Source organism: Mauremys mutica, chromosome 25, assembly GCF_020497125.1.
Source record: "Mauremys mutica isolate MM-2020 ecotype Southern chromosome 25, ASM2049712v1, whole genome shotgun sequence".
NCBI lineage: Eukaryota > Metazoa > Chordata > Testudines > Geoemydidae > Mauremys > Mauremys mutica.
The window spans coordinates 8,246,909-8,271,824 of NC_059096.1; the positions used below are offsets into that span (position 1 = coordinate 8,246,909).

General features: G+C 42.7%; 1 protein-coding gene across 4 annotated transcripts in view; it reads right to left on the reverse strand.

Annotated features, from left to right (window-relative positions):
- The window catches only part of KANSL1 (KAT8 regulatory NSL complex subunit 1), a 168,101-nt gene that overhangs the window by 122,159 nt on the left and 21,026 nt on the right, over positions 1–24,916 (reverse strand). For all 4 annotated transcript variants that reach the window (XM_044999361.1, XM_044999364.1, XM_044999362.1 and 1 more), the window contains exon 2: positions 12,396–13,785. In XM_044999361.1, coding sequence (XP_044855296.1) covers positions 12,396–13,702 — 1,307 coding nt within the window. In that variant the 5' untranslated portion in view covers positions 13,703–13,785. The remainder of the gene's footprint in view (positions 1–12,395; positions 13,786–24,916) is intronic.

The window sequence follows — 24,916 nt, forward strand, 5'->3', positions numbered from 1 at the left end:
GGGTAGAATTTGGGGACAATTTATACCTGCAAGTCATTGACACTGCTATGGGTACCCGCATGGCCCCACAGTACGCCAACATTTTTATGGCCGACTTAGAACAACGCTTCCTCAGCTCTCATGCCCTAGTGCCCCTCCTCTACTTGCGCTACACTGATGACATCATCATATGGACCCACGGAAAGGAGGCCCTTGAAGAATTCCACCTGCATTTCAACAATTTCCACCCCACCATCAACCTCAGCCTGGACCAGGGATGGTCACAAACACCACCCTATACCGGAAACCTACTGACCACTATACTTACATGCCTCCAGCTTCTATCCACAGCCAAGCCCTAAGATACAACCGAATTTGCTCCAACCCCTCAGACAGAGACAAACGCCTACAAGATTTTATCAAGCATTCTTAAAACTGCAACACTCACCTAGGGAAGTGAGGAAACAGATTGACAGAGCGAGATGGGTACCCAGAAATCACCTACTACAGGACAGGCCCAACAAGGAAAACAGACCACCACTGGCCATCACGTACAGCCCCCAGCTAAAGCCTCTCCAGTGCATTATCAACGATGTACAACCTGGAAAACAATCCCTCACTCTCACAGACCTTGGGAGGCAGGCCAGTCCTCGCTTACAGACAACCCCCAAACCTGAAGCAAATACTCACCAGCAACTACACACCACGCCACAGAAACGCCAACCCAGGAACTAATCCCTGTAGCAAACCTCGTTGCCTACTCTGTCCCCATATCTACTCTGGCGACACCATCAAAGGACCCAACCACATCAGCCACACCATCAAGGGCTCAATCACCTGCACGTCTACCAATGTGTTATATGCCATCATGTGCCAGCAATGCCCCTCTGCCATGTACATTGGCCAAACCAGACAGTCCCTACATAAAAGAATAAATGGACACAAATCGGACATCAGGAATGGTAACACAAAAGCCAGTAGGTGAACACTTCAATCTCCCTGGTCATTCTATAAACAGATTTAAAGTTATTACAGGCGAGTCTCATAATATGCTGAGGTTACGTTCTGCTGTCAGCACGTAAAGAGAAAATTGTGTGTAGTCAAAATTACATTGAGTGTAATGGCAGGCGGAATCGCCCGCACTACAGGTACAGTATTTAAATTATTTCTCTCTTTTTTTTTTTTTGGTCTTGCTGACCACGCAAAGCTGAATTTGCGCATGTTAAATGCACTTAAGATGCGACTCGCCTGTATTCTTGAACAAAAAAACTTCAGAAACAGACTTCAAAGAGAAACAGCAGAACTAAAATTAATTTGCAAATTTAACACCATTAATTTGGGCTTGAATAGGGACTGGGAGTGGCTGGCTCATTACAGAAGCAGCTTTGCCTCTCCTGGAATTGACACCTCCTCATCTATTATTGGGAGTGGACTACATCCACCCTGATTGAACTGGCCATGTCAACACTGGTTCTCCACTTGTGAGGTACTCCCTTCTCCTCATGTGACATTATATAATGCCTGCATCTGTAACTTCGCTCCAGGCATCTGAAGGAGTGAGGTTTTTTACCCACGAAAGCTTAGGCCCAAATAAATCTGTTAGTCTTTAAGGTGCCACCAGACTCGTTGTTTTTAAGGGTAGAATACGGTCTTTATAGACATACACACACCTTTTAATCACCATTCATCATTCAGTGACTTATGGACTTTAGAACAGGCCTTCTCAAACTATGGGTCAGGACCCCAAAGTGGGTTGTGGCCCCATTTTAATGGGGTCACCAAGGCTGGTGTTGGGCCTGGGCCCCCTCAAGTCTGAAGCCAAAGCTCAAGCCGCACCACCCAGGGCTAAGGTTATACCCCACCCCCCAGAACAGAAGCCCTTAGGCTTCAGGTTTGCCCCACACACACACACCCCGGGGCAGTGGGGCTCAGTCTTCGGTCCCTCCTCCTGGGGTCGTGTAGTAATTTCTATTGCCAGAAGGGGGTCACAGTGTAATGAGGCTGCTTTAGAAAGAGGAGAAACAAAAAGGGCAGATATAGCAATTGTTCTTTGTTTCTTTTATCCATCTTGAATCTCTCCCACCACACTCCTGCAGCAACTCAAATACCATTCACTCCCACCCTCTGCCCAACCTTATTTGTTAAAGTGACCAGGAATGAAAGAGTTGTGTCATTAGGCTTTAAACATTCTACTGATGAATTTGGGGGCAGAGAGGAGGGGAGAGACACCACAGTTCACAGGAGTTGTTTCATGCTCTCTACAAGATGCTGCAGATGCCACTGAATCAATTACAACTAGGTCAAAAGCTATCTTTGCAACCATGCAGTCTACAAAATTAATTTTTTTTTAACAATATAGTGATTACGCAGCTTGAAGGACCTTCCAGTTCTCCAAAAATACAATAAGTAAGCTGGATCTAGCCCCCAACACAGATATTTTGACACTTTAGCTCAGGTGCTAACATCACAAATAGCACTAACCAAACGAATGGTTCAAAGATTGTGGCTTCTCTTTCTTTTCCCAGCTGCTTTCTTTTCTCCTCTTTAATAGTTTTACTTTCCTTCCCCCTCTTTGATCTATTTTTCCATTCCATTCACCAGTACCAGTAATCCCACCATCTCTGACTTTTACAGGTCACCAGCATCCCATCTGGTTTCCTTTTCTGTCAAGCCCCTTTGAAATTCTGCCCTTGCAGCTTTTCACCTTCTCTCGCCCCCTCCCTTCCCCCGCCACTTCATCTTTCACACAGAAACCACCTACTTTATACCATATCACTCCATTCCCTTATGAAGGCCACAGGCTGCAGAATTAAGGTTGTCTAGGTCATGTACAGAACTAAAAAACAAAAGGAGGATGACAGAGCAAGAGAGGTAAAAAACACAAGAGTTCTACCTGAGGGAAACAAGTGCTGCAGAGGCAAAAATTGCCAGTGTTATGGGAGTCAGAGACCCATTTTTCAAGTATGAGTACCTCTATTAAAATCTATATTTAGATTACTGTCAAATCTCACTTGTGTCTACAAAAACAAGGAACCCCCCAGTCAGTTATCAAATTAGTGCCCATAGTGGCGAGCCAGAAAGACTAAAGCTGTCATCAAATCAGAGGACAAGGGCAAGACGCCCTAGGATAAAAGATTCCGAATGGCATACTGTGCATTAGACAGGTTTCAGTGGTAGCCGTGTTTGTCTGTAACACACCACAACCACACACCACACAAGGAGTCCTTGTTACATTTGTTAGTCTCTAAGATGCCACAAGGACTTTTTTTTTTTTTTTAAACTGTGCATTAGGTACATAAGCCACAAGTTGATGATGGAAATTACTCTCAAACCATCACTCCCCATTGTAAACTAACCACTTCAACACAAGAGAAGGAAAACAGGCTCTGGTGTAATTTGGGTAAATCTCCACATACAATGAATGCCACGAGTAAGGTTTTTGTTTTAGGCCTTAAACTCAAAAAGGAAGCTTACAAGAAATGGAAATTTGGACAGATGACTAGGGAGGAGTATGAAAACATTGCTAGTGCATACAGGGGTGTATAATCAAGAAGGCCAAAGCACAACTGGAGTTGCAGCTAGCAAGGGATGTGAAGGGTAACAAGAAGGGTTTCTACAGGTACATTAGCAACAAGGTGGTGATCAGGGAAAGTGTGGGACCCTTACTGAATGGGGGAGGCAACAGAGTGACAGAGAATGTGGAAAAAGCTGAAGTACTCAAAGCTTTTTTTGCCTTGGTCTTCACAGACAAGGTCACTTCCCAGACTGCTGCACTGGGCAACACAGTATGGAGAGGAGGTGAGCAGCCCTCAGTGTGAAAGAACAGGTTAAGGACTATTTAGAAAAAGCTGCTGGTGCACAAGTCCATGGGTCCAGATCTAATGCATCCAATCATTCTGAGGGAGTTGGCTGATGTGATTGCAGAGCCATTGGACATTATCTTTGAAAATTCGTGGCTATCGAGGGAGGCCCCAGACAACTGGAAAAAGGCAAATATAGTGCCCATATTTTAAAAAGGGAAGAAAGAGAACCTGGGGAACTACAGACCGGTCAGACTCACTTCAGTCCCTGGCAAAATCATGGAGCAGGTCCTCAAGAAATCCATTTTGAAGCACTTGAAGGAGAGGAAGGTGATCAGGAACAGTCAACATGGATTCACCAAGGGCAAGTCACGCCTGACCACCTGATTGCCTTCTATGCTGAGATAACTGGCTCAGTGGATATGGGGAAAGCGGTGGATGTGATATATCTGACTTTAGCAAAGCTTTTGATACGGTCTCCCACAGTATTCTTGCCAGCAAGTTAAAAAAGTATAGATTGGATGAATGGACTACAAGGTGGATAGAAAGCTGGCTAGATCATCGGGCTCAACAGGTAGTGATCAATGTCTCCATGTCTAGTTGGCAGCCGGTATCAAGCGGAGTGCCCCAGGGGTCGGTTTTGTTCAACATCTTTATCAGTGATCTGGATGATGGGATTACTTGAACCCTCAGCAAGTTCCTGGATGAGAGAGGTAGATACAATGGAGGATAGGGATAGGGTCCAGAGTGACCTAGACAAATTGGAGGATTGGGCCAAAAAATATCTGATGAGGTTCAACAAGGACAAGTGCAGAATCCTGCACTTAGGGATGAAGAATCCCATGCACTGCTACAGGCTGGGAACCAATTGGCTAAGCGGCAGTTCTGCAGAAAAGGACCTGGGGATTACAGTGGACAAGAAGCTGGATGAGTCAGCAATGTGCCCTCATTGCCAAGAAAGCCAACAGCATATTCGGCTGTATTAGTAGGAGCATTGCTAGCAGATCGAGGAAAGTGATTATTCCCCTCTATTCGGCACTGGTGAGGCCACACCTGGAGTATTGTGTCCTGTTTTGGTGCCCCCACTACAGAAGGGATGAGGAGAAATTGGAGAGAGTCCAGCAGACGGCAACAAAAATTATTAGGGGTCTGGGGCACATGACTTACGAGAAGAGGCTGAGGGAACTGGGGTTAGTCAGTCTGCAGAAGAGAAGAATATGGGGGGGGGGATTTAATAGTCTTCATCTACCTGAAGGGGGGTTCCAAAGAGGATGGAGGCAGGCTGTTCTCAGTGGTGGCAGATGACAGAACAAGGAGCAATGGTCTCAAGTTGCAGTGGGGGAGGTTTAGGTTGGATATTAGGAAACACTATTTCACTAGGAACGTGGTGAAGCACTGGAATGGATTACCTAGGGAGGTGGTGGAATCTCCATCCTTCGGAGGTTTTTAAGGCTCGGTTTGACAAAGCACTGGTTGGGATGATTTTGTTGGGGCTGGTCCTGCTTTGAGCAGGAGGTTGGACTAGATGACCTCCTGAGGTCTGTTCCAACTCGAATCTTCTATGATTCTATTAATGACCCTACATGCTTGCATGACAAACACCCTCCCACTGTGGATTTTCCACCTCCAAAATGATTTCCTACTGACAGATAACAATCCGGCACTGCAAGCTTCCAGATACCGGAGAAGTGAGTGGTGATCACAGTCAGTGCAGCTCTCATTCTAGTGTCCCTTCACTGAAGGACTGGAGCAAACTCAGTGCACAGATCCAGGATCCAAAGTTCTGCAGCCACTACTCACTGCCCAAAACCTGCATTAGAGTCAGTGCTCATTTCTCGGGTCCAGAAGCAGTGCTGCACGGTCTGCAGCCCCTCAGTGACCACCACCAACCTTGAAATCTTCTTCACTGTGTCCTTCAACCCTATAAGCAGGTAATCATACGTGTGCGTTCGGTGCAAGGCACTCCTGTCCCTCAGAGTGTGTGTATGGGCTTTGAAGACCAGAGGGGCTGAACTGGAGGAGCTAAAGGAGATAGAGAGGTGAATAGATGAGACTTTCCCGGACACAGCAGAACTGTCCCATCTCCTCCTCCAACCCTTTTTTAGGAATTCCCACAAACATGCGCAGCACTTTTCATCTCTGATGGAAGCATGGAGTCTTCAGAGCTCTCTGCTGTTCTCATGAGCTTTCCAGTTCCACATGCCGGGCCAGTTAGACAGGCAGAACTGCAGGGTCTCAATGCGTGGATGAGACAATGGTGTAGGGAAGAGGGGTTTAGATTTATTAGGAACCGGGGAAACTTTGGGGAAAAGGGAAGCCTATACAGGAAGGATGGGCTCCACCGAAACCAAAATGAAACCAGATTGCTAGCACTTAAAATTAAAAAGACCATAGAGCAGTTTTTAAACTGAGGGCTAGGGAAAGCCGAGAGGTGCAAAGGAGCACATGGTTCAGACAGAGGCATTCCTTAACTAATGGAGATTCTCTATGTCCTAGTAAAGAGGAGAGAATAGAAAATGATAAAATAATGGTAAGATCTGATGAGAAACAGTCAAATGAAACGAAGAGTCTTATCCAATTATATCATGTAATGGCAGACAGCAAAAAAGTGACAAGTTTTTAAAGTGCTTATATACCAATGCTACAAGTCTAAATAATAAGATGGGTGAACTAGAGTGCCTCATATTAAATGAGGATATTGATATAATAGGCATCACAGAAACTTGGTGGAATGAAGATAATCAACGGTCCACAGTAATACCAGTGTACAAAATATATCGGAGGGACAGAACAGGTCATGCTAGTAGGGGAGTGGCACTATATGTGAAAGAAAGCATAGAATCAAATGAAGTAAAAATCTTAAGTGAACCAAATTGTACCATAAAATCTCAATGGACAGTAATTCCACCCTCAAATAAGACTATAGCAGTAGAGGATAGATTACTGACCAGGAGGGTGATAGGGATTGTGAAATGCTCAGGGATATTAGAGAGGCTATCAAAAATAAAAAAACTCAGTAATAATGGGGGGTTTCCAACTATCCCCATATTGACTGGGTACAGGTCACCTCAGGACGGGATGCAGAGATAAAGTTTCTTGACACCTTAAATGACTGCTTCTTGGAGCTGCTAGTCCTGGAATCCACAAGAGAGGCAATTCTTGATTTAGTCCTAAATGCAGCACAGGATGTATCCAAAAGGTGAATATAGCTAGACTGCTTGGTAACAATGACCGTAATATAATTAAATTTAACACCTCGTCCAATACTGTAGCATTTAATTTCAGAAAGGGAGACTACACAAAAATGAGGAAGTTAAACAAACAGAAATTAAAAAGTACAGCGCCAAAAGTGAAATCCCTGCAAGCTGCATGGAAACTTTTTAAAGACACCATGATAGCGGCTCAACTTAAATGTATACCCCAAATTTAAAAAAAAATATAGTAAGAGAAGCAAAAAAGTGCCACTGTTGTGAAAGTCAAAGTCAAAGAAGCAGTGAGAAGCAAAAGACATCCTTTAAAAAGTGGAAGTTAATTAAATCCTAGCAAGGAAAACAGAAAGGAGCATAAACTCTGGCAAATGAAGTGTCAAAATATAATTAGGAAGGCCAAAAAAGAATCTGAAGAACAGCTAGCCAAAGACTCAAAAACCAACAAAAAAATTTTTGTTGTTGGTTTTTAAGTACATCAGAAACAGGAAGTCTGCTAAACAACCAGTGGGGCCACTGAACAATCAAGATGCTAAAGGAGCACTCAAAAGGACGATAAGGCCAATGCGGAGAAACTAAATGAATTCTTTGCACTGGTCTTCACAGCTGAGGATGTGAGGGAAATTCCCAAACCTGAACCATTCTTTTTACATGACAATCTGAGAACAGTGGCAGACTAAGGTGTCATTAGAGGAGGTTTTGGAACAAACTGAAACTAAACAGTAATAAGACATCAGGACCAGATGATATTCACACCCAAGAGTTCTGAAGGAACTCAAATATGAAATTGCAGAATTACTAACTGTATCTTGTGTACCAAATGACTGGAGAACAGCTAATCATAAAATATCAAGGTTGGAAGGGACCTCAGGAGGTCATCTAGTCCAGCCCCCTGCTCAGAGCAGGACCAATTCCCAACTAAAACATCCCAGCCAGGGCTTCGTCAAGCCGGGCCTTAAAAACCTCTAAGGAAGGAGATTCCACCACCTCCCTAAGTAACCCATTCCAGTGCATCACCACCCTCTTAGCGAAAAAGTTTTTCCTAACATCCAACCTAAACCTCCCCCACTGCATTTTGAGACCATTATTCCTTGTTCTGTCATCTGGTACCACTGAGAACAGTCTAGATCCATCCTCTTTAGAACCCCCTTTTCAGGTAGCTGAAAGCAGCTATCAAATCCCTCCTCATTCTTCTCTTCTGCAGACTAAATAATCCCAGTTCCCTCAGCCTCTCTTCATAAGTCATGTGCTCCAGCCCCCTAATAATTTTTGTCGCCCTCTGATGGACTCCTTCCAATTTTTCCATATCCTTCTTGTAGTGTGGGGCCCAAAACTGGACACCGTGCTCCAGATGAGGCCTCACCAATATTGAATAGAGGGGAATGATCACCTCCCTTGAAGTGCTGGCAATGCTCCTACTTATGCAGCCCAAAACGCAGGTAGCCTTCTTAGCAACAAAGGCACACTGTTGACTCTCATCCAGCTTCTCATCCACTGTAACCCCTAGGTCCTTTTCTGCAGAACTACTGCCTAGCCACTCAGTCCCTAGTCTGTAGCAGTGCACGGGATTCTTCCGTCCTAAGTGCAGGACTCTGCACTTGTCCTTGCTGGACCTCATCAGATTTCTTTTGGCCCAATATTCTAATATGTCTAGGTCTCTCTCTATCCTAGATACCACTCCTCCCAGTTTACGGTCACCTACAAACTTGCTGATGGTGCAATTCACACCATCCTCCAGATCATTAATGAAGATATTGAACACAACCGGCCCCAGGACTGACCCTTGGGGCACGCCGCTCACTACCAGCTGCCAACTAGACATGGAGCCATTGATCACTTCCCATTGAGCCCAATGATCTAGCCAGCTTTCTATCCACCTGACAGTTCATTCATCCAGCCTGTACTGCTTTAACTTGCTGGCAAGGATACTGTGGGAGACCGGATCAAAAGCTTTTCTAAAGTCAAGGAAGAACATGTCCACTGCCTTCCCCTCATCCACAGAGAGAGAGTTATCTCATCATAGAAGGCAATTAGGTTAGTCAGGCATGACTTGCCCTTGGTGAATCCATGCTGACTGTTCCTGATCACTCTTCTCTCCTCAAAGTGCTTCAAAATTGATTCCTTGAGGACCGGCTCCATGATTTTTCCAGGGACTGAGGTGAGGCTGACTGGCCTGTAGTTCCCCAGATCTTCCTCCTTCCCTTTTTCAAAGATGGACACTACATTAGCCTTTTCCCAGTCATCTGGGACCTTCCCCGATCACCATGAGTTTTTAACGATAACGGCCAATGGCTCTGCAATCACATCCGCCAACTCCTTTAGCACCCTCGGATGCAGTGCATCCAGCCCCATGGACTTGTGCTCATCCAGCTTTTCTAAATAGTCCTGAACCACTTCTTTCTCCACAGAGGCCGAGTCACCTCCTCCCAATACTGTGCTGCCCAGTGCAGTAGTCTAGGAGCTGACCTTGCTCGTGAAGACAGAGGCCAAAAAAAAAAAAAAAAAAGCACTGAGTACTTCAGCTTTTTCCACATCCTCTGTCACTAGGTTGCCTCCCCCATTCAGTAAGGGGCCCACACTTTCCCTGACCTGTGTGCTAATTTTTAAAAAGGGCTCCAGAGGTGATCCTGGCAATTATAGCCCATTAAGTCAGACTTTACTATATTTTCAACTAGTTTGCCCGGTACTAAAGAACAAAATTGTCAGACACATAGATGAACATAATTTGTTGGGGAAAAGTCAACATGTTTTTTGTAAAAGGAAATCACCAATCTACTAGAATTCTTTGAGGGGGTCAACAACCATGTGGACAAGAGGGATCCAGTCGATATAGCATACCTAAATTTTCAGAAAGCCTTTGACAAGGTCTCTCACCAAAGGTTAAGCAAAATAAGCTGTCATGGGAGAAGGAAAGAAGGTCCTCTCATGGACTGGTAACTGGTTAAAAGATAGGAAACAAAGGGTAAGAATAAATGGTCAGTTTTCAGAGTGGAGAGAGGTAAATGGTGGTGTCCTCCAGGGGTCTGTACTGGGACTAGTCCTATTCAACATATTCATATATGATCTGGAAAACGGGATAAACAGTGAGGTGGCAAAATTTGCAGAGGATACAAGACTACTCAAGATTGCTGTCTGCTTGGGACTTAACTAAGAGCTACAAAGGCTCTCTCAAAACTGGATGACTGGGCTACAAAATGGCAGATGAAATTCAACATTGATAAACACAAAGTAATGCATACTGGAAACAATCCCACTATACATATAAAATGATGGGGTCTAAATTAGCTGTTACCACGCAAGAAAGATCTTGGCATCATTGTGACTAGTTCTCTGAAAATGTCCAATTCAATATGCAATAGCAGTCAAAAAAGCAAACAGAATGTTGGGAATCTTTAAGAAAGGGATAGATAATAAGACAGAAAATATATTGCCTCTATATAAATCCCTGGTATACCCACGTCTTGAATACTCCATGCAGATGTGGTCGCCCCATCTCAAAAAAGGTATATTGGACTTGGAAAAGGTACAGAAAAGGGCAACAAAAATTATTAGTGGTATGGAACAGCTTCCGTATGAGGAGAGATTAATAAGACTGAGACTTTTCAGCTTGGCAAAGAGACGACTAAAGGGGATATTATAGAGTTCTATAAAATCATGACGGGTGAGGAGAAAGTAAATAAGGAAATGTGTTTATAAGAAGGCGTAAATAACAAGAACCAGGGGTCACCAAATGAAAATAATAGGCAGCAGGTTTAAAACACACAAACAAAAGTATTTATTTCTTCGCACAGTCAATCCGTGGAACTCTTTGCCAAAGGATATTGTGAAGGCCAAGACTAACAGGGTTAAAAAAAAGCACTAGATAAATTCATGCAGGGTAAGTCCATCAATGGCTATTAGCCAGGATGGGCAGGGATGGTGTCCCTGGCCTCTCTTTGCCAGAAGCTGGGAATGGGTGACAGGAGATCTATCACTTAGTGGTTACTTGTTCTGTTCATTCCCTCTGGGGCACTTGGCATTGGCCATTGTCGGAAGACAGGACACTGGGCTAGATGGACCTTTGGTCTGACCCAGTATGGCCGTTCTTATTGATGTCAGTAGAAAGTATGCACAGAGACCAGGTTACAATATAGCCTTCGTTACGTGGTTAGTACCTTATTGTTACATTCAGCAATCACTTGAGTGGGAAAATGTTAACCTTTAGGAAAAGCACTACTTTGCCCCTACTGTCTCCTCCTTCTGTACTCCTTCCCTGTCCCTTCCCATTTCTTCTTCATCAGTTCCCAATCCCTCCCATCTGCTTAAATTGCCAGTAATGACTAACGATACAGCCTTACAACATGTTGACAGCCAATGAGATTAACAGGGAGCAGGTGGAGTTCAGAGCTATTGTTCCAGGCTGTCTACAACAATGCATCAATTTATACTTTTCAGGGCTAAATGCTTTCCTATAAAAAAAGACAAAACAAAACCCACACACAAACACAGATTCTGCAAAACCCGAGTAGGTCAGATACATAAATACGTTATCCTGGCCATCTTTTACACACTACTGGCTAAGAATGTGAAGAGCGAGATCTCCGTTGCCACAGCAGAATACTTCAGTCTAAAGGGGCAGATCCAACCCAAGAGCAATTTTAGACAAAAAAAAAAAAATACAGACTGCAGTACTGGATTTGAAGTATGGATACTCTAGATGCCCTAACTAGTCCTAGTTCCCTAACTTCACAAAGAGGCCGTCAATTAGACCCCAAATGTCAGTAGTTCTCAACCTTCCCAGACTACTGTACCCCTTTCAGGATGCAGATTTGTCTTGCATACTGCAAGTTTCTCCCCACTTAACTTGCTTACAAAATCAGACCTAAAAATACGAAAGTGTCACAGCACACTATTACTGAAAAATTGCTTACTTTCTCATTTTTACCATATACTTGTAAAATAAATCATAACCCCCAGGTTAAGAAACACTGACACAGTATATAGAACAATATAAATAAGTCATTGTCTGTATGAAGTTTTAGTTAATACTGGCTTTGCTAGTGCTTTTCATGTAGCCTTTTGTTAAATTAGACTAGTATCTAGATGGGCTGATGTACCCCCTGCAAGATTTCTGCATACCTCCAGTGGTACGTGTGCCCCTGGTTGAGAATCAGTCATGTGTCATAATACTGTATATACAGTTTCACATTATAGAAATATATTGTAAACTACAATCCCTGCAATAATTAAGACAGGATTATGCAGTTCAAGCAAGCCAAACTTCACGCATACTAATACTGCCTCTTCCTTCTATGAAATGGTATTACGTCAAAGATGATCCTTCAAAATAAAGATGGTGCACTTTTTTAACCCCTTCTTGCCTTACCCACCTCACCCCAACAGAATTAGGCAAAGTTTCAGCATTACTCACAGTGGTACATGATGCTGTTCTGGTTCTGCTTTGGTCAGTTCCTCCTCCTCAATGTCAGATTCCCCTCCTGAGCTGCTCTCAGTGACATCCGAATCAAATGCTTGCTCACTGGATCTCAAATTGGCCATCCCACTGGCTGTAAACCTCTCCAGTTCCTCTGAAATAGAGTCGCTCTTCAGGAAGCTGCTTAGTCCTTCCGACGTACTTGTTTCACTTGCAGCTTTCTTCAAGGCTGCTTCTGCCTTGCGGGTGAGCATCAGCTGGCTCCGATGCCTTAGAGAGTCCAAGTCTGGCAGTTTACTCAGAGTCTCCTCCAAGAAGCCACCCAGCTGTTGCTGGATGTGCCTCTCTACCTGCTTGGCCTGCACCACCTGCAGGCGCTTCTGCAGCCTGCGAGCACGGTTCTCAATGTCTGCCTGCCGTCGTAGCACTGCCCTTGTCCTCAAATCAGAGTCCATGGCACTGAAGAGACTAGCTGACAGAGGAGACTTCTGCTCCCCTGTCTTGCCGCTCCCAAAATCAGAATGTGCATCTACACCAGACAATCTATTCTCTCCACCGCCTCCTTCAATCACCCGCTGCTGCGCTGCAGAATTAAGCGACACATTGTTTGCAGTGCTATTATTGCTAAATGGAGTTGTGCGCTCAGCATCAAGGCTTCTGTGTGGGAGAGTGCAATTGGTCAAACCCGTCTTCAAGTCCCCTGATTCAGAACCCCCTGCAGTGTTAGGGTCAACACCCTGGAGGGTGGTTGAGAGGGGAGCACGCTTCCCACCATTAAGTGAACTGGAGTTTTCATGGTCTGAATTGGTACTTTTAGCCAATTTCTTGGCCAAGCCATTCACAGGTGCTTGTGGAAGAGGTGGCTGACCACTAGTACTCATGTTTTTTAGATTTTCCAAAGAAAACTCCAACACTGGCTGTCTCCCCAACAGATCGTTCGTTTTCAAGAAAGACTGAGATAAGAGAGGGTGAGGTTTAAGAACTGTCTGCTTGTTGAAGACTCCTTGCAGCTTCAAAGGGTCTTTTGAAGGAACAGATGTTACATCCGAGCAGAGATAAGAGGCCACCAGTGGCTGCAGCTTGCCCAGCTCCTCCTTGGTAGGGTTATTACGGAAATCTACACTGGGATCCTCTGCAGCAATGGCTTTCCTTTTGGTGCCGTTGGCAGTGAGAAGGATGTTGTTGGCGTTGCCGTTGTTCTCGGCACTGCCAGGTGACAAGGTGGAGGACGGGGGAGCCAGTTTGAACCGGATGTGGTGAGCTTCAGCTGCTGCGTCAGTGAGAGCGGGCGCCATCGCAGCCATTCAGCACCAAGAGACAGGAAATCCAGCCTCTCCCAGTGCCGAGGCCAGCTCCACTGCCTCTTACTGCCTCGCCTGAGGACAGCCTAAAAAAAGAAAGCAAAGTCATTGAATCAGATAAATAGTAAACAAAATGCTCATGAGCCATCTGACAGACCGACCTAGGCCCATGGTCTGCAACACTGCAAGATAACAGAAGCAAGCATGGTCTAAAACTAGCAATCAAAAAAACTGATGTCCCAGTGCTGGTTCTGAAACACCAATTTGCAATGAGAACTTTCTGGCAAGTCACTTTCGTCCAGTGCCTCAGTTTCCACATCTGCAAAACTGAGACAATACCAGACTTCAGGAGAAGTTACAAGGCCATGCTTTTGTTTTCTACAACTTTCATCTCTCTCCCTTTGAGCATTCTGCAGCTCTCCATGTTTGCCTAACTTTGTTGTAATTCAAATCAACAACAAAACTATTGATTTCAGTGAGAGCAAAGTTAGGCCAACATTGGGCACTTTTTAAAAAAAATTCTATTAGTGTTCAGTATACTACAGAAATTCCAAATTATTATCCTAGCACCAAGAGATTCCCCACAATGCTAGGCATTATATACACATAGTAAGAGATATCCTAGCCCAAAGAGTTTACAGTGTAAACAGACCAGTATTCTCAATTTTACACTTTAACTAAGGCACAAAGGTTAAGTAACTTGCCCCCAAAGATCACACAGGAAGTCTGTCGCAGAGCTGAGAATTGAATCCACATCTCCCAAGTCCCAGTCCAGTGCTTTAACCACAAGACCATACTACTTTTAAACGCCTCAGAGCTCCGCATGGAGAAAATCTCACCCACGGAGTACTGAAACATCCTCCTCTCACTCCAAACAAATTAACTGCCTTATATACCCCTTCCACCATACATCAGTATCAGAGACCCCCAGCAGATTGTTTGTGCTACATCTACAGTATAGCCTCCACCAACGAGGCTGCATCCGTGGTAAATTACTGCTTAAATTTGCTAGTATAGGTGGACATGGCTTTGGGTGGAATAAGTCTCCACCCACACTGACTCCTAGTGGGTAGAAAAATACATTCCTATCCAGCTAAACAACCCCAGTGGCTTTCTTGGAAACCTTGTAAAGTTAGACCCTTTCAGGTTTCATCCTCTTGGGAACTAGCGGTTTTCCAAATTCAAGATTTAAACAAAAATACTAACAGTAGTTTAGGCTGTCTGATGTTCCCCCCCCCACTACAGGATGCACACTGAAACCAGCTGTTTACTTGGTCTCTCCCTTTCATAAGTTCTTGCCATATGACAGTTTCATCTCTACCCACCTTGATAGCGTACATCCCCACTTAGCAATAAAATCACTAACAGTGTAACATTCAACTCAAGAGAAAGTATGAGTTCACAGAAGAGTGACTGATATTTTACTGAATGATCTTGCAGTTTTTCCTAAGACTGACAGAAGTTTCTGATCAACTAGCCATTTACTTAATCATTAAGATTTGTCAGCACTATTACACATTTTTGAAAGTGCAGGACAATTATAACAACTTAGTTGATCTTTTATAGCTTTTGCTTTATCTTCCATTTGTTGTTATGCAGCAGATAAACACGTCACTGCTTTTGTATTGTATTTCAATACTTGTCAACATTAAGAGCAAAAGTGAAAAATTCAGAGCAATCCTAAATCAAAATACACCTCTACCCCACATAACGCGACCCGATATAACACAAATTCGGATATAACACGGTAAAGCAGTGCCGGGGTGGGGTGGGGCTGCGCACTCTGGCGGATCAAAGCAACTTCGATATAACGCGGTTTCACCTATAACGTGGTACGATTTTTTGGCTCCCTCGGACAGCGTTATATCGGGGCAGAGGTGTATTTGTATCTAATAAATCAATCCCTCAATTGTACGTCAGTTTACATTAATAATTAACGTTAGACTCACAATAGAAGCCACCTATAATGGACAAGGAATAATGATGTTAAAAGTATTTTAAAAACCCCAGATGTCTGTAGCAGTTACTGATTTCATTTTAGATTAAGATTATTTTTAAAAGGAGTCTGCTTTCCCTCTGCCCCCATTTATGCTTTTTTAGATTTACTCATCTAGAGCTAAAATTAGTTTTGTTAATAGCCTGTTTCTGATTTGCTTTCTAGTTCTGCTATATAGAAGTATGCTGCAGTGTTTACATTATACGAACTGCTGTGAAGTTTTATTCACTTAAAAATAACCTTTCCCTGTAAACTGAGAAAAACCAGAGAAAGACAAGGTGTGAGAGGTAATATTTTTCATTGGACCAACTTTTATTAGCGGAAGAGACTAGTTTTTGAGCTAAAAGATATTACCTCACCCACAGGGTGTGTCTAATCTCCTGGGACCAACATGGCTACAAATAATATTGAAAACAAAAATCAGAAACATTTCTATTGATGTCAAGGATTTTGGAGGAAGGGAGTTCTCCTTTAAGATGATCCCAACTCTAGAGCCTAAACTAAACTGACTTTAAACTCCATTTGTGTTGAATACCTAGCTCTTATATAGTGCTGTCCATCAACACATCTCACAGCACTTGACACAGGAGGTCAATATCACCACCATTTCAGAGGCACTGAGGGAAGCAACTTGCCCAAGGTCACCCAACAGACCAGTGGCAGGGCTGGGACCAGAACCCAGGCCTCCTGAGTTCCAGTCCACTGTTCTAGCCACCTAGAATAAAAACGTCCTTGGCAGTTTGTGTATACAGGGCTAAGTATTTTGTTTCCTGTGTAGTTTGCTTACCTACTATGAACAGAGCCTATTTTACTTTTTTTATATAAATGTGCAATACATTATGTGTGGGCAATGCCCAGCTGTGTTCTTAAACCCATACTAAACCATGCTGAAAAACAGATTTCAGTAAACATCATTTCACTCCCTACATACAGGGCCAAATGCTTTCAATGCACTCAATGTACAAATTACAATCCTAGTTGTAGCAAGCACTCCACTTGCAGTGAAGATGGGCTGTGGATAGAAAAAGCAGCTTCACTACAGAAGGCTTCTATTAAATTCCCTACCAAGGCCTTTACCCATGAGACTTGACTATTTAGATCAGCTGTTTATTCATAAACACTGCTGTCAAATACCTTCACTCACACTTCTGCTTTTCAGTTTCCCTAAAAAGTAGGTACACTAATCTAATTGGGGCCATTACCATAGCATCTGAAAGCCTGATCTCGGTATCAACCTACATACACACTTAACATCTTTCAGAGATAATTAAAAAAATAGAAAAGTAAAAGACGACAACAACTGGGTCCTAACCATGGGAATCCAAGGCTCTGTCTACACACAAACTTGCACCGATTTAAGTTCAATAAGGGTAAACGTCTGCATGGACACTTACTTTGTATTAAAAGTAATTTGATTTTGTGCATTTTAAACCTGTTCCTAATCAACTTAATCGAAACCAAAATAAACCTAGTTAACATAGAAATATGAGTATTCACAGATTTAACTAAATCCATTTGAAAAAAAATCAAATTAAACCAATGTTTATCTGTTTAGATATACCCTAGGTTTACCCCTAGCTTTACAGGAGGAATGGAAAGAGGAGGGATGGAACTTTAAGATTTACAAAATGTTTCCAAATTCTCCTTGTTAAATAAATACACTTTCCATTCTTTGTTCCACTAATTTAAAAGGCCTCCAATTTCTCTTAAAAGTAATCTGCAAAAGTTTTATTTTAATCCAATTTTTCTTTTGCAAAATTTCCAATGAGCAAAAGCAATAGCTAATAGGAGTTTTTAGTGATATATCTGAAACAAAAATTTCAGGAACCATTTCCCTCCTTAAAGATGACCTTCAACAGAAAAAAAAAATAAGGGTGGTTGTGCCAAGAGAGGGGTGGAGCTCCTGCTTCTTTGACTTTTGGAATATTAAACCTCTTCTTCCTTGCTCTTGCTGGCTGATGAGAGAACAGAGGTAGGTGCTCCCAGTCCTCAACTGAAGGGGTGAAAGCATTTACATAAAAAGATCTTTTCTCCTAACTGTCTCAGATGCTCACACTCCCTCCTCTTCCGCAAAAAAAATAAAATTAAAATTAAATTAAACTAAACAGTAAAACAGTCGTTAGAAGTCCCTCTCCTCAAAATGTTCAAGTTATACTCTTGTCGTATTTGCAATTCATAATCCTAATAGTTCAAGTCCTCCAGGAAAGACTAGATAAGACCCAAATTAGCCTATTTAAAAAAAGCCAAGACCTCTATACATTATGATTATCTTTTCTCCTTCAGAAGACCAAATTTTTTGGCCTACAGAGGGCACATTTAAAATTCTTAATAGTCCAGGTTGCAAATATCATGGTTTCTCTGCCACTGAGTCACATTACTAGTATTATATAGACAACTGAAAGAACCTTTAAGTAACAAATTCATTTTTAAAAACAATCTTCATCCACTTTGTTTATGGCCCTTGTGTTGTCAACAGAAGATATGGCTTAGCTTTTGCAGTATATCAAAGCAGTAATTGTTAAGATACAGCAACAGAGGTTTAATGAACTACTTCTCCCAACACAGAGCAGTACGTATTACCTCAGCGCTCTCAAGTATTTCCTCCATACCATCTCCATGAACAACAACATAGCAGCAGCTCTGCTACAGTTAATGTTGAGCATCACTTTCAGTTTAAAAGTTGACTACTATGTATTAGCAGGAAGTAATTCCTCCGCTCTACTCTGCACTGATTAGGCCTCAACTGGAGTAGTGTGTCCAGTTCTGTGTCCCACATTTCAGAAACAATCTGAACAAAATTGGAGAGAGTCTTGAGAAGAGCAACAAAAATGATTAAAGGTCTAGAAAACATGACCTATGAGGGAACAAACCCATTTTTTCAATCTTTAGTCTGGAGAAGAGAAGACTGAGGGGGGACATAACAGTTTTCAACTACATAAAATGTTGTTACAAGGAGGAAGGAGAAAAATTGTTCTCCTTAACCTCTGAGGATAGGACAAGAAGCAATGGGCTTAAATTGCAGCAAGGGAGGTTTAGGTTGGATGTTAGGAAAACCTTCCTGTCAGGGTGGTTAAGCACTGGAATAAATTCCCTAGAGAGGTCGTTGAATCTCCATCATTAGAGATTTTTTTTTTTTTTTTTTTAAGAGCAGGTTAGACCTTTTGGGGAAGCACTATTGAAAGAGTTACGGGTAAAGTTTGTAACTCCAAATTGGCACAACTTGGACTAGAAGAGCAATATGTGCACATAGACTACTGTTGAGGCCCTAGTGGGCATCTCTTGTCATAGAAATTGGGAGGCTCAAAGCAATATGCTGTGGTCTCTGAACTGGAGTTGCACTTAAGCTCTGAATTTGAGCCTTACCTTTGGCAATTTTCAGACAGATAGTATGTTGCTTGCTCTCTGCCTGCATTCTGCAGAGGCTCTTTTCAGAAGTTTTGCCCCAGGTCTCCACAGCTCCCCAAACAAGGGAAAGGAACCCAGAACTCCCCACCTTACCCATGCTGCTACCAGCAGTGGCAAAGGGTCTCCAGCCTCACTCACTCTCTCAAAGCAGCAGAACTGGGGGGGGGGGGGGGGTAGAGAGGGAAGGGTTAGAGCAGTGCAGGAGAGTGGCGGAGGAAAGGAGGGAGTCACGGCTGTGCAGTGGGGAATATAAGGGGCTTCAAGCTCTGCTCCCCCAAAACTTCCATACTTCCCCACCATTTTTGTTCCCCCTCCAAATTATGCCCTTTGTTTCCTGGTTTTCAGAGGTTTGCGTTCAGCTGAGCTCGAGGTCCTAGAATGGCACAAGATACCACTGGGCAACCTTAACTCTGTTAATGAAGTTGGGGTTTTTTGGTTACTGATCTGTTCTAATGACTTGAATCACCATCTCTCTCCAATCCTGCAACTATCTTACAAACAACTCTTCCTAGATCCACCCCAACCTCAAATCCTACACAGCTGAAACAAATTCATCTCTCCCCACCCTTCATCATGGAGACGAGAGTGGCATTTTCCACCAAGACTCATAACCTTGGTAAAGTCTTTGACTCCTTCCTCTCCTTAACTCCTCCCTTTGCCCTCCCCCCTCCGATATATCCAGGATCCCACTAAGGCCTGGTGTACACTAGGACATTAGGTTGGTATAACTACATCACTTAGGGGTGTGACAAATCCACTCTGCAAGTGACACAGTTAAACTGACCTCATCTCCAGTGTAGACAGTGCTAGGATAATGGAAGAGGTGGAGGAGTACCTATGCCAGGGGTTCTCAAACTGGGGGTCATGACCCCTCAGGGGTCACAAAGTTATTACATTGGGGGGGGCACAAGCTGTCAGCCTCCACTCCCAAACCATGCTTCACCTCCAGCATTTAGAATAGTGTTATACTTTTTTTTTTTTTTTTTTAAGTTTTTAATTTATTGGGATGGGGGGGTTGCACTCAGAGACTTGCTTTGTGAAAGCGACCACCACTACTGACGTTTGAGAACCACTGATCTATACCAACAGAACCCCTCCCATTTGCATAAGAAGTGTCTTCACTAACGTGTGTTTTAAGTGTAGACATGCCTTAAGTCCCTTCTCTATACATTTCCAAAATCTGCCCCTTCCAATTCATCAAGATCCTGATCCACAACTTGGTAACCTGCTATCCGGACTCCTGCGACCTCTTCCTACCTGGTTTACTTGACTCTTGCCTTACAATCCCTTTCCCATGTATCCAACACTCTGCTGCCCAAGTCATCTTCCTTCCCTGCCATTTCATCCACCATCATGCTAGAAGCCCTCGGATGGATTTGCAGCTCCTGCATCAAAATTTTAAACTCATGGTCTTCACTTGCAAAAGTTCATCTCTTCCTGCTTTGCCTCATCTTCTGTCCAACCACATGCAAACTCCACTAGCTTTCATGCTCAGCCTGAGGCCTCCTTCCACAAGGTGCCTCCATCTTTTCCCATGTTACTCCCTAACTTCTTCACCAGGAAGTCTTCCTCTACTCTTCAAAATCCACTTACTTTACTTGGGAATGGGAGTCAGTGTTGGAAAGCCAAGATTTCCGCTGTGCACAAACAAAAGCCTAAAACTAGCAATATCTGTACACTAAGAAGTTTACATGCACAGGAGCACAACATACATTAAAATCAAGTAACTTCACATTCGTGTGCTACATAAACCTCTCCTGCTTCCCCTCTACCTCTCAACTTCTCGGGGGGCCATGTTATGCCCAAGCTAACTGTAAGCTTCTCAGAGCGGGAACCAGTCTTACTTGTCTACAGCAGGTAAATATGAATACTGAAGAGATTAATTCTGAGAGGGGGGAAAAAAACATCGTGAGAAGTGATATCAAATTTATCCAAAAAAAAAAAAAAAAGGGTAGGTTAGATTATAGGTACACATAAGGTTGATTGCACTATGTACATGATTAAAGACTATATTTTGTAACATTTTTACAAATAAGTGAATAGAAGAGCAATTTGAACCAGTGACTGCAAGAATACAACCTAAGCCTCTAACTCAAAGGTCTAGAAGTAGGCCTTTAAAACTTGTATGCTAAGACCTCTTTCCTAAAACAAGCCCACAGTCCAGACCCCTAGATACACATTTTGGGGGGGGGGGCGGAGAGGGGTGCAAGGGAAAGGGGGGAAAATTTCTTTTCTAAAAAGGAGGAAAGAATATCTTGTCATCTTTCAACATTCTGTAATTGGGAAAGAAAATGATTACCAACGTAGAAGCATCTTTCCTGCAAGTATAACTCTCAAAAAGCTTTAATTAAGAAAACAAATGGTTTAAAAAAAACACATAGGATGATGGACTAGTTGTACCATCACATATGATAGGCAAACTGCTTGCCATGCTGTAAAATGATATACACTTCTACCCCAATATAACACTGTCCTCGGGAGCCAAAAAAAAATATATCTTACCGTGTTATAGGTAAAAATGCGTTATATCAAACTTGTTTTGATCCGCAGGAGTGCACAGCCCCGCCCCCCTGGAGCGCTGCTTTACCACGTTATATCCGAATTCGTGTTATATCAGGTCGCATTATATCAGGGTAGCGGTGTAGTTTTAAACATCTCAGATCTCCCAAAGATTTGACAGTCAAGATATTAAAGGAAGTAGATATCTATGCATGAACCAAGACACGTAATATGCATACAACATCCCTTATCTACATTTAAAGGACAGTGTCTTCTAATGACGGTTGAGATTAAGTGTTTTATAACCTTCCATGAAAGACTCAATATTAAAGAGTGGTTCTGCTCTGAAGTGACTAATAATTGGATTGTGGGGCCTCAATGATTTGAGACTGTGTGTACTCAGTTTACATGTAAAAGGAGTCAAGCCTGCAAATGAACTCTTGAGTCTGAAAGTCAACCTGGCCTCTTTCCTACTCAAGCATCACTAGTAATAGTGATCCTAAAAAACAGATTATGTTCTTAATGGCACCTATGCAACTCCAGTCTTCAAATGGCATCATCTGTTATACCTGTCTAACCCCCTCTGTACTCAACAGGGCTTGCACAGGAGTCACTGATGGCATAATTTGGTCTACACAAAGTTAATTACAGACAAAAAGACGTACAAAAAGGAAAAAGCAAGCTTGACTATCACTTCCTAGAGGAAGTTTGCAGTCTGGCAGTTATGTACAAGAATTAACTTTTACTTGCAAAGTGACCTAGTGTGATATGAAGTCTTTGATATGGAATCCCCAACATTTTATCTTTTTTTTTTTTTTTAAAAAAGATAGAGGGAATCACTCTTCAGAGCAAAGCCGCATCCAAGAGTCAAATGGAAAAGTGAAATGTAAGCAACAGAATGTTCGTAAAAAATCCTTTAAGTATAAACAAAATATCTGAAAACTCAGCTCTTCTTGTATTTACAAAACAACTGGAAAATTGGCATTCCCCCTACCACAGAAGTCTCCAACACAAACCACAATGCACAGCGCTTTCCTCTACTTTTAGGTATATTCTGGGCAACTTGCCAAGGAAAGAGTCTTGAACTCAGGACTTAGATAAGGTAAGTAGGAACAAAAAGTCTCTTATTTTTTTAAATATATTCAGATTTGTTGTACACATTCTATTGCTGCAGTTAAAGTAACACCTCCTTTAACGCATACTCTTGAGAAAGTGCTAGGGTCAAAATATTAACGTTAACTTTCAATATTTTGCAAAAATGTGTCACCGTCATAGAACACTTTACATTTCAAAGCACTGTATAAACATTAACTAACTAAACCTTAACATCCCTGGGAGGGAGTTCCATATTATTATCGTTTTACCAGTGAGGAAACAGTTTAAGTCACTTGCCCTATGTCACATGGATAGTGGCAGAGAGACTAAGGCTATGGCTACATTAGCGCTTCGAAGCGCTGCCGCGGCAGCGCTTTGAAGCGCTAAGTGTAGTCAAAGCCCCAGCGCTGGGAGAAAGCTCTCCCAGCGCTGTCCGTACTCCAGCTCCCTGTGGGGAATAACGGACAGCGCTGGGAGCCGCGCTCCCAGCGCTGGGGCTTTGACTACACTGGCGCTTTGTAGCGCCGCAATTTGCAGCGCTGCAGAGGGTGTTTTTTCACACCCTGCTGCAGCGCTGCAAATTTGCAAGTGTAGCCATACCCTAGAACACACAAGCTCCTGCCCTGCACTCAATCCACTAAACTATACAACCTCTCTTTGGGCATTTAAGTGTCTTATTCTATAATGAATCAATAATCCAGTACACTCATTATCCTGACCATGATCCAAAAGCTTTACTTTAGCAAACTGCTGCCAGACAGCCAATAAGTCTCAGCTTTAATAACTGCTCAGGATCTCACACTGAAGACAGCAATTCAGGGGGATCACCATCACAGCATCCAACACCACCAGGAAGTAAATTCCAAGCCTAGGATGCTGAGCACTTTCTTCTAATAAAAGGAACCTGCAGAGTGTGAATGACAAGCCACAGTTACCATGTGGTAACTGGTTTGTCACTTTTCATTTCTAAGGCAGAGAAATAAAGAAAGTTGAACAGAACTTTTCCACTCATTCATTGCTTCACTATGTCACTGCAGACCTCAATAAGAGGGCATAAAAATCATGAAGGGGACTCAATGAAGTTTGGTATAACTTAGTACAGAGTTCATAACAGACTTCATGCTACTAGCTTGACTAAAGTCTGGATCAGCTTTCAGTAAAGAAACAGATTTCAATAAAGCTATTTTAAACAAAATACTTTTCACCACTCTCAACACTTCGCAGAGCTGGTGGAGAGAGAGAAGTAATTCTGCAGCAACAAGTCTAAACTGAGGAGCTGACAAAGATACGGTCAAACAGGTCTGAACAGACCTGTAATAAGTACCCTTTCCTCTCTTTAGATTTGTTTCAGCCATTCTTTTTCCAATCTTTGTGGGTTTTTTCTTGTTTGTGTAAAAAAAGTAAGATGTTTTCATCTTGGATTCACACAGAACAGTGCCCAAGCTCCACTCTTCAGTATTAGATCTCCTTAACCATCAGAATTTCTATTCTGCTTTCATTCTTAAAAAACTTAAATTATATAGTTTGCCGAGAAACAAGTTATAAGAAGTTTATGTTTTCCATCCCTTCTTGGAGTCTGAACAGTTTTGCAGCAAGCTATTTGCATTGTCCCCTACCCTAACGTCTCAGTTTGAATGTACCTTGAAAAGAATATACTCATGGCATAATACACTAAGCAACTGCATCACCAGGACCCTGATGTGTGGCAAGTCTTTGTCCAACTGAGAAGAGGCAGGAAGCCTTTTTCCTAATTGTATAACAAAGCAGTTCAAAATTACATCCTTAACCATACGGCCGCACAATAGTACAGGAGTCTGGAGAGGATTTTCTTTTTCAGGAGGAGGAGAATTCTAATAAAAGTTTTTGGACACGCAATCCAGATACACAGAGTATTTTAAGACTTTATGACTGAGGAAATGTTATTTATAAAATACAACAAAGGAAATTGTACTTCACAGATCGCCTGCCATTCGGATCCTCCAAGTGTTGAGAGATTTTTTTAATGAGACTACAAAAACTCTGAACATAAAGAACCATATACAGAAACTCTATGTATTATTTGGTCGAGCCAGCACATTACCTAATATCCAGAAAAAAGTTAACAATGATAGTTTGTCATCAAAGGCCCAGCTGATGCAACAGCTTGTCTCAATCACACAGCCCCACAGGGTTTGATTTAAAAAAAAAAAAAAAGTGTGGGAGATAAGACAGCAATGAAGTGC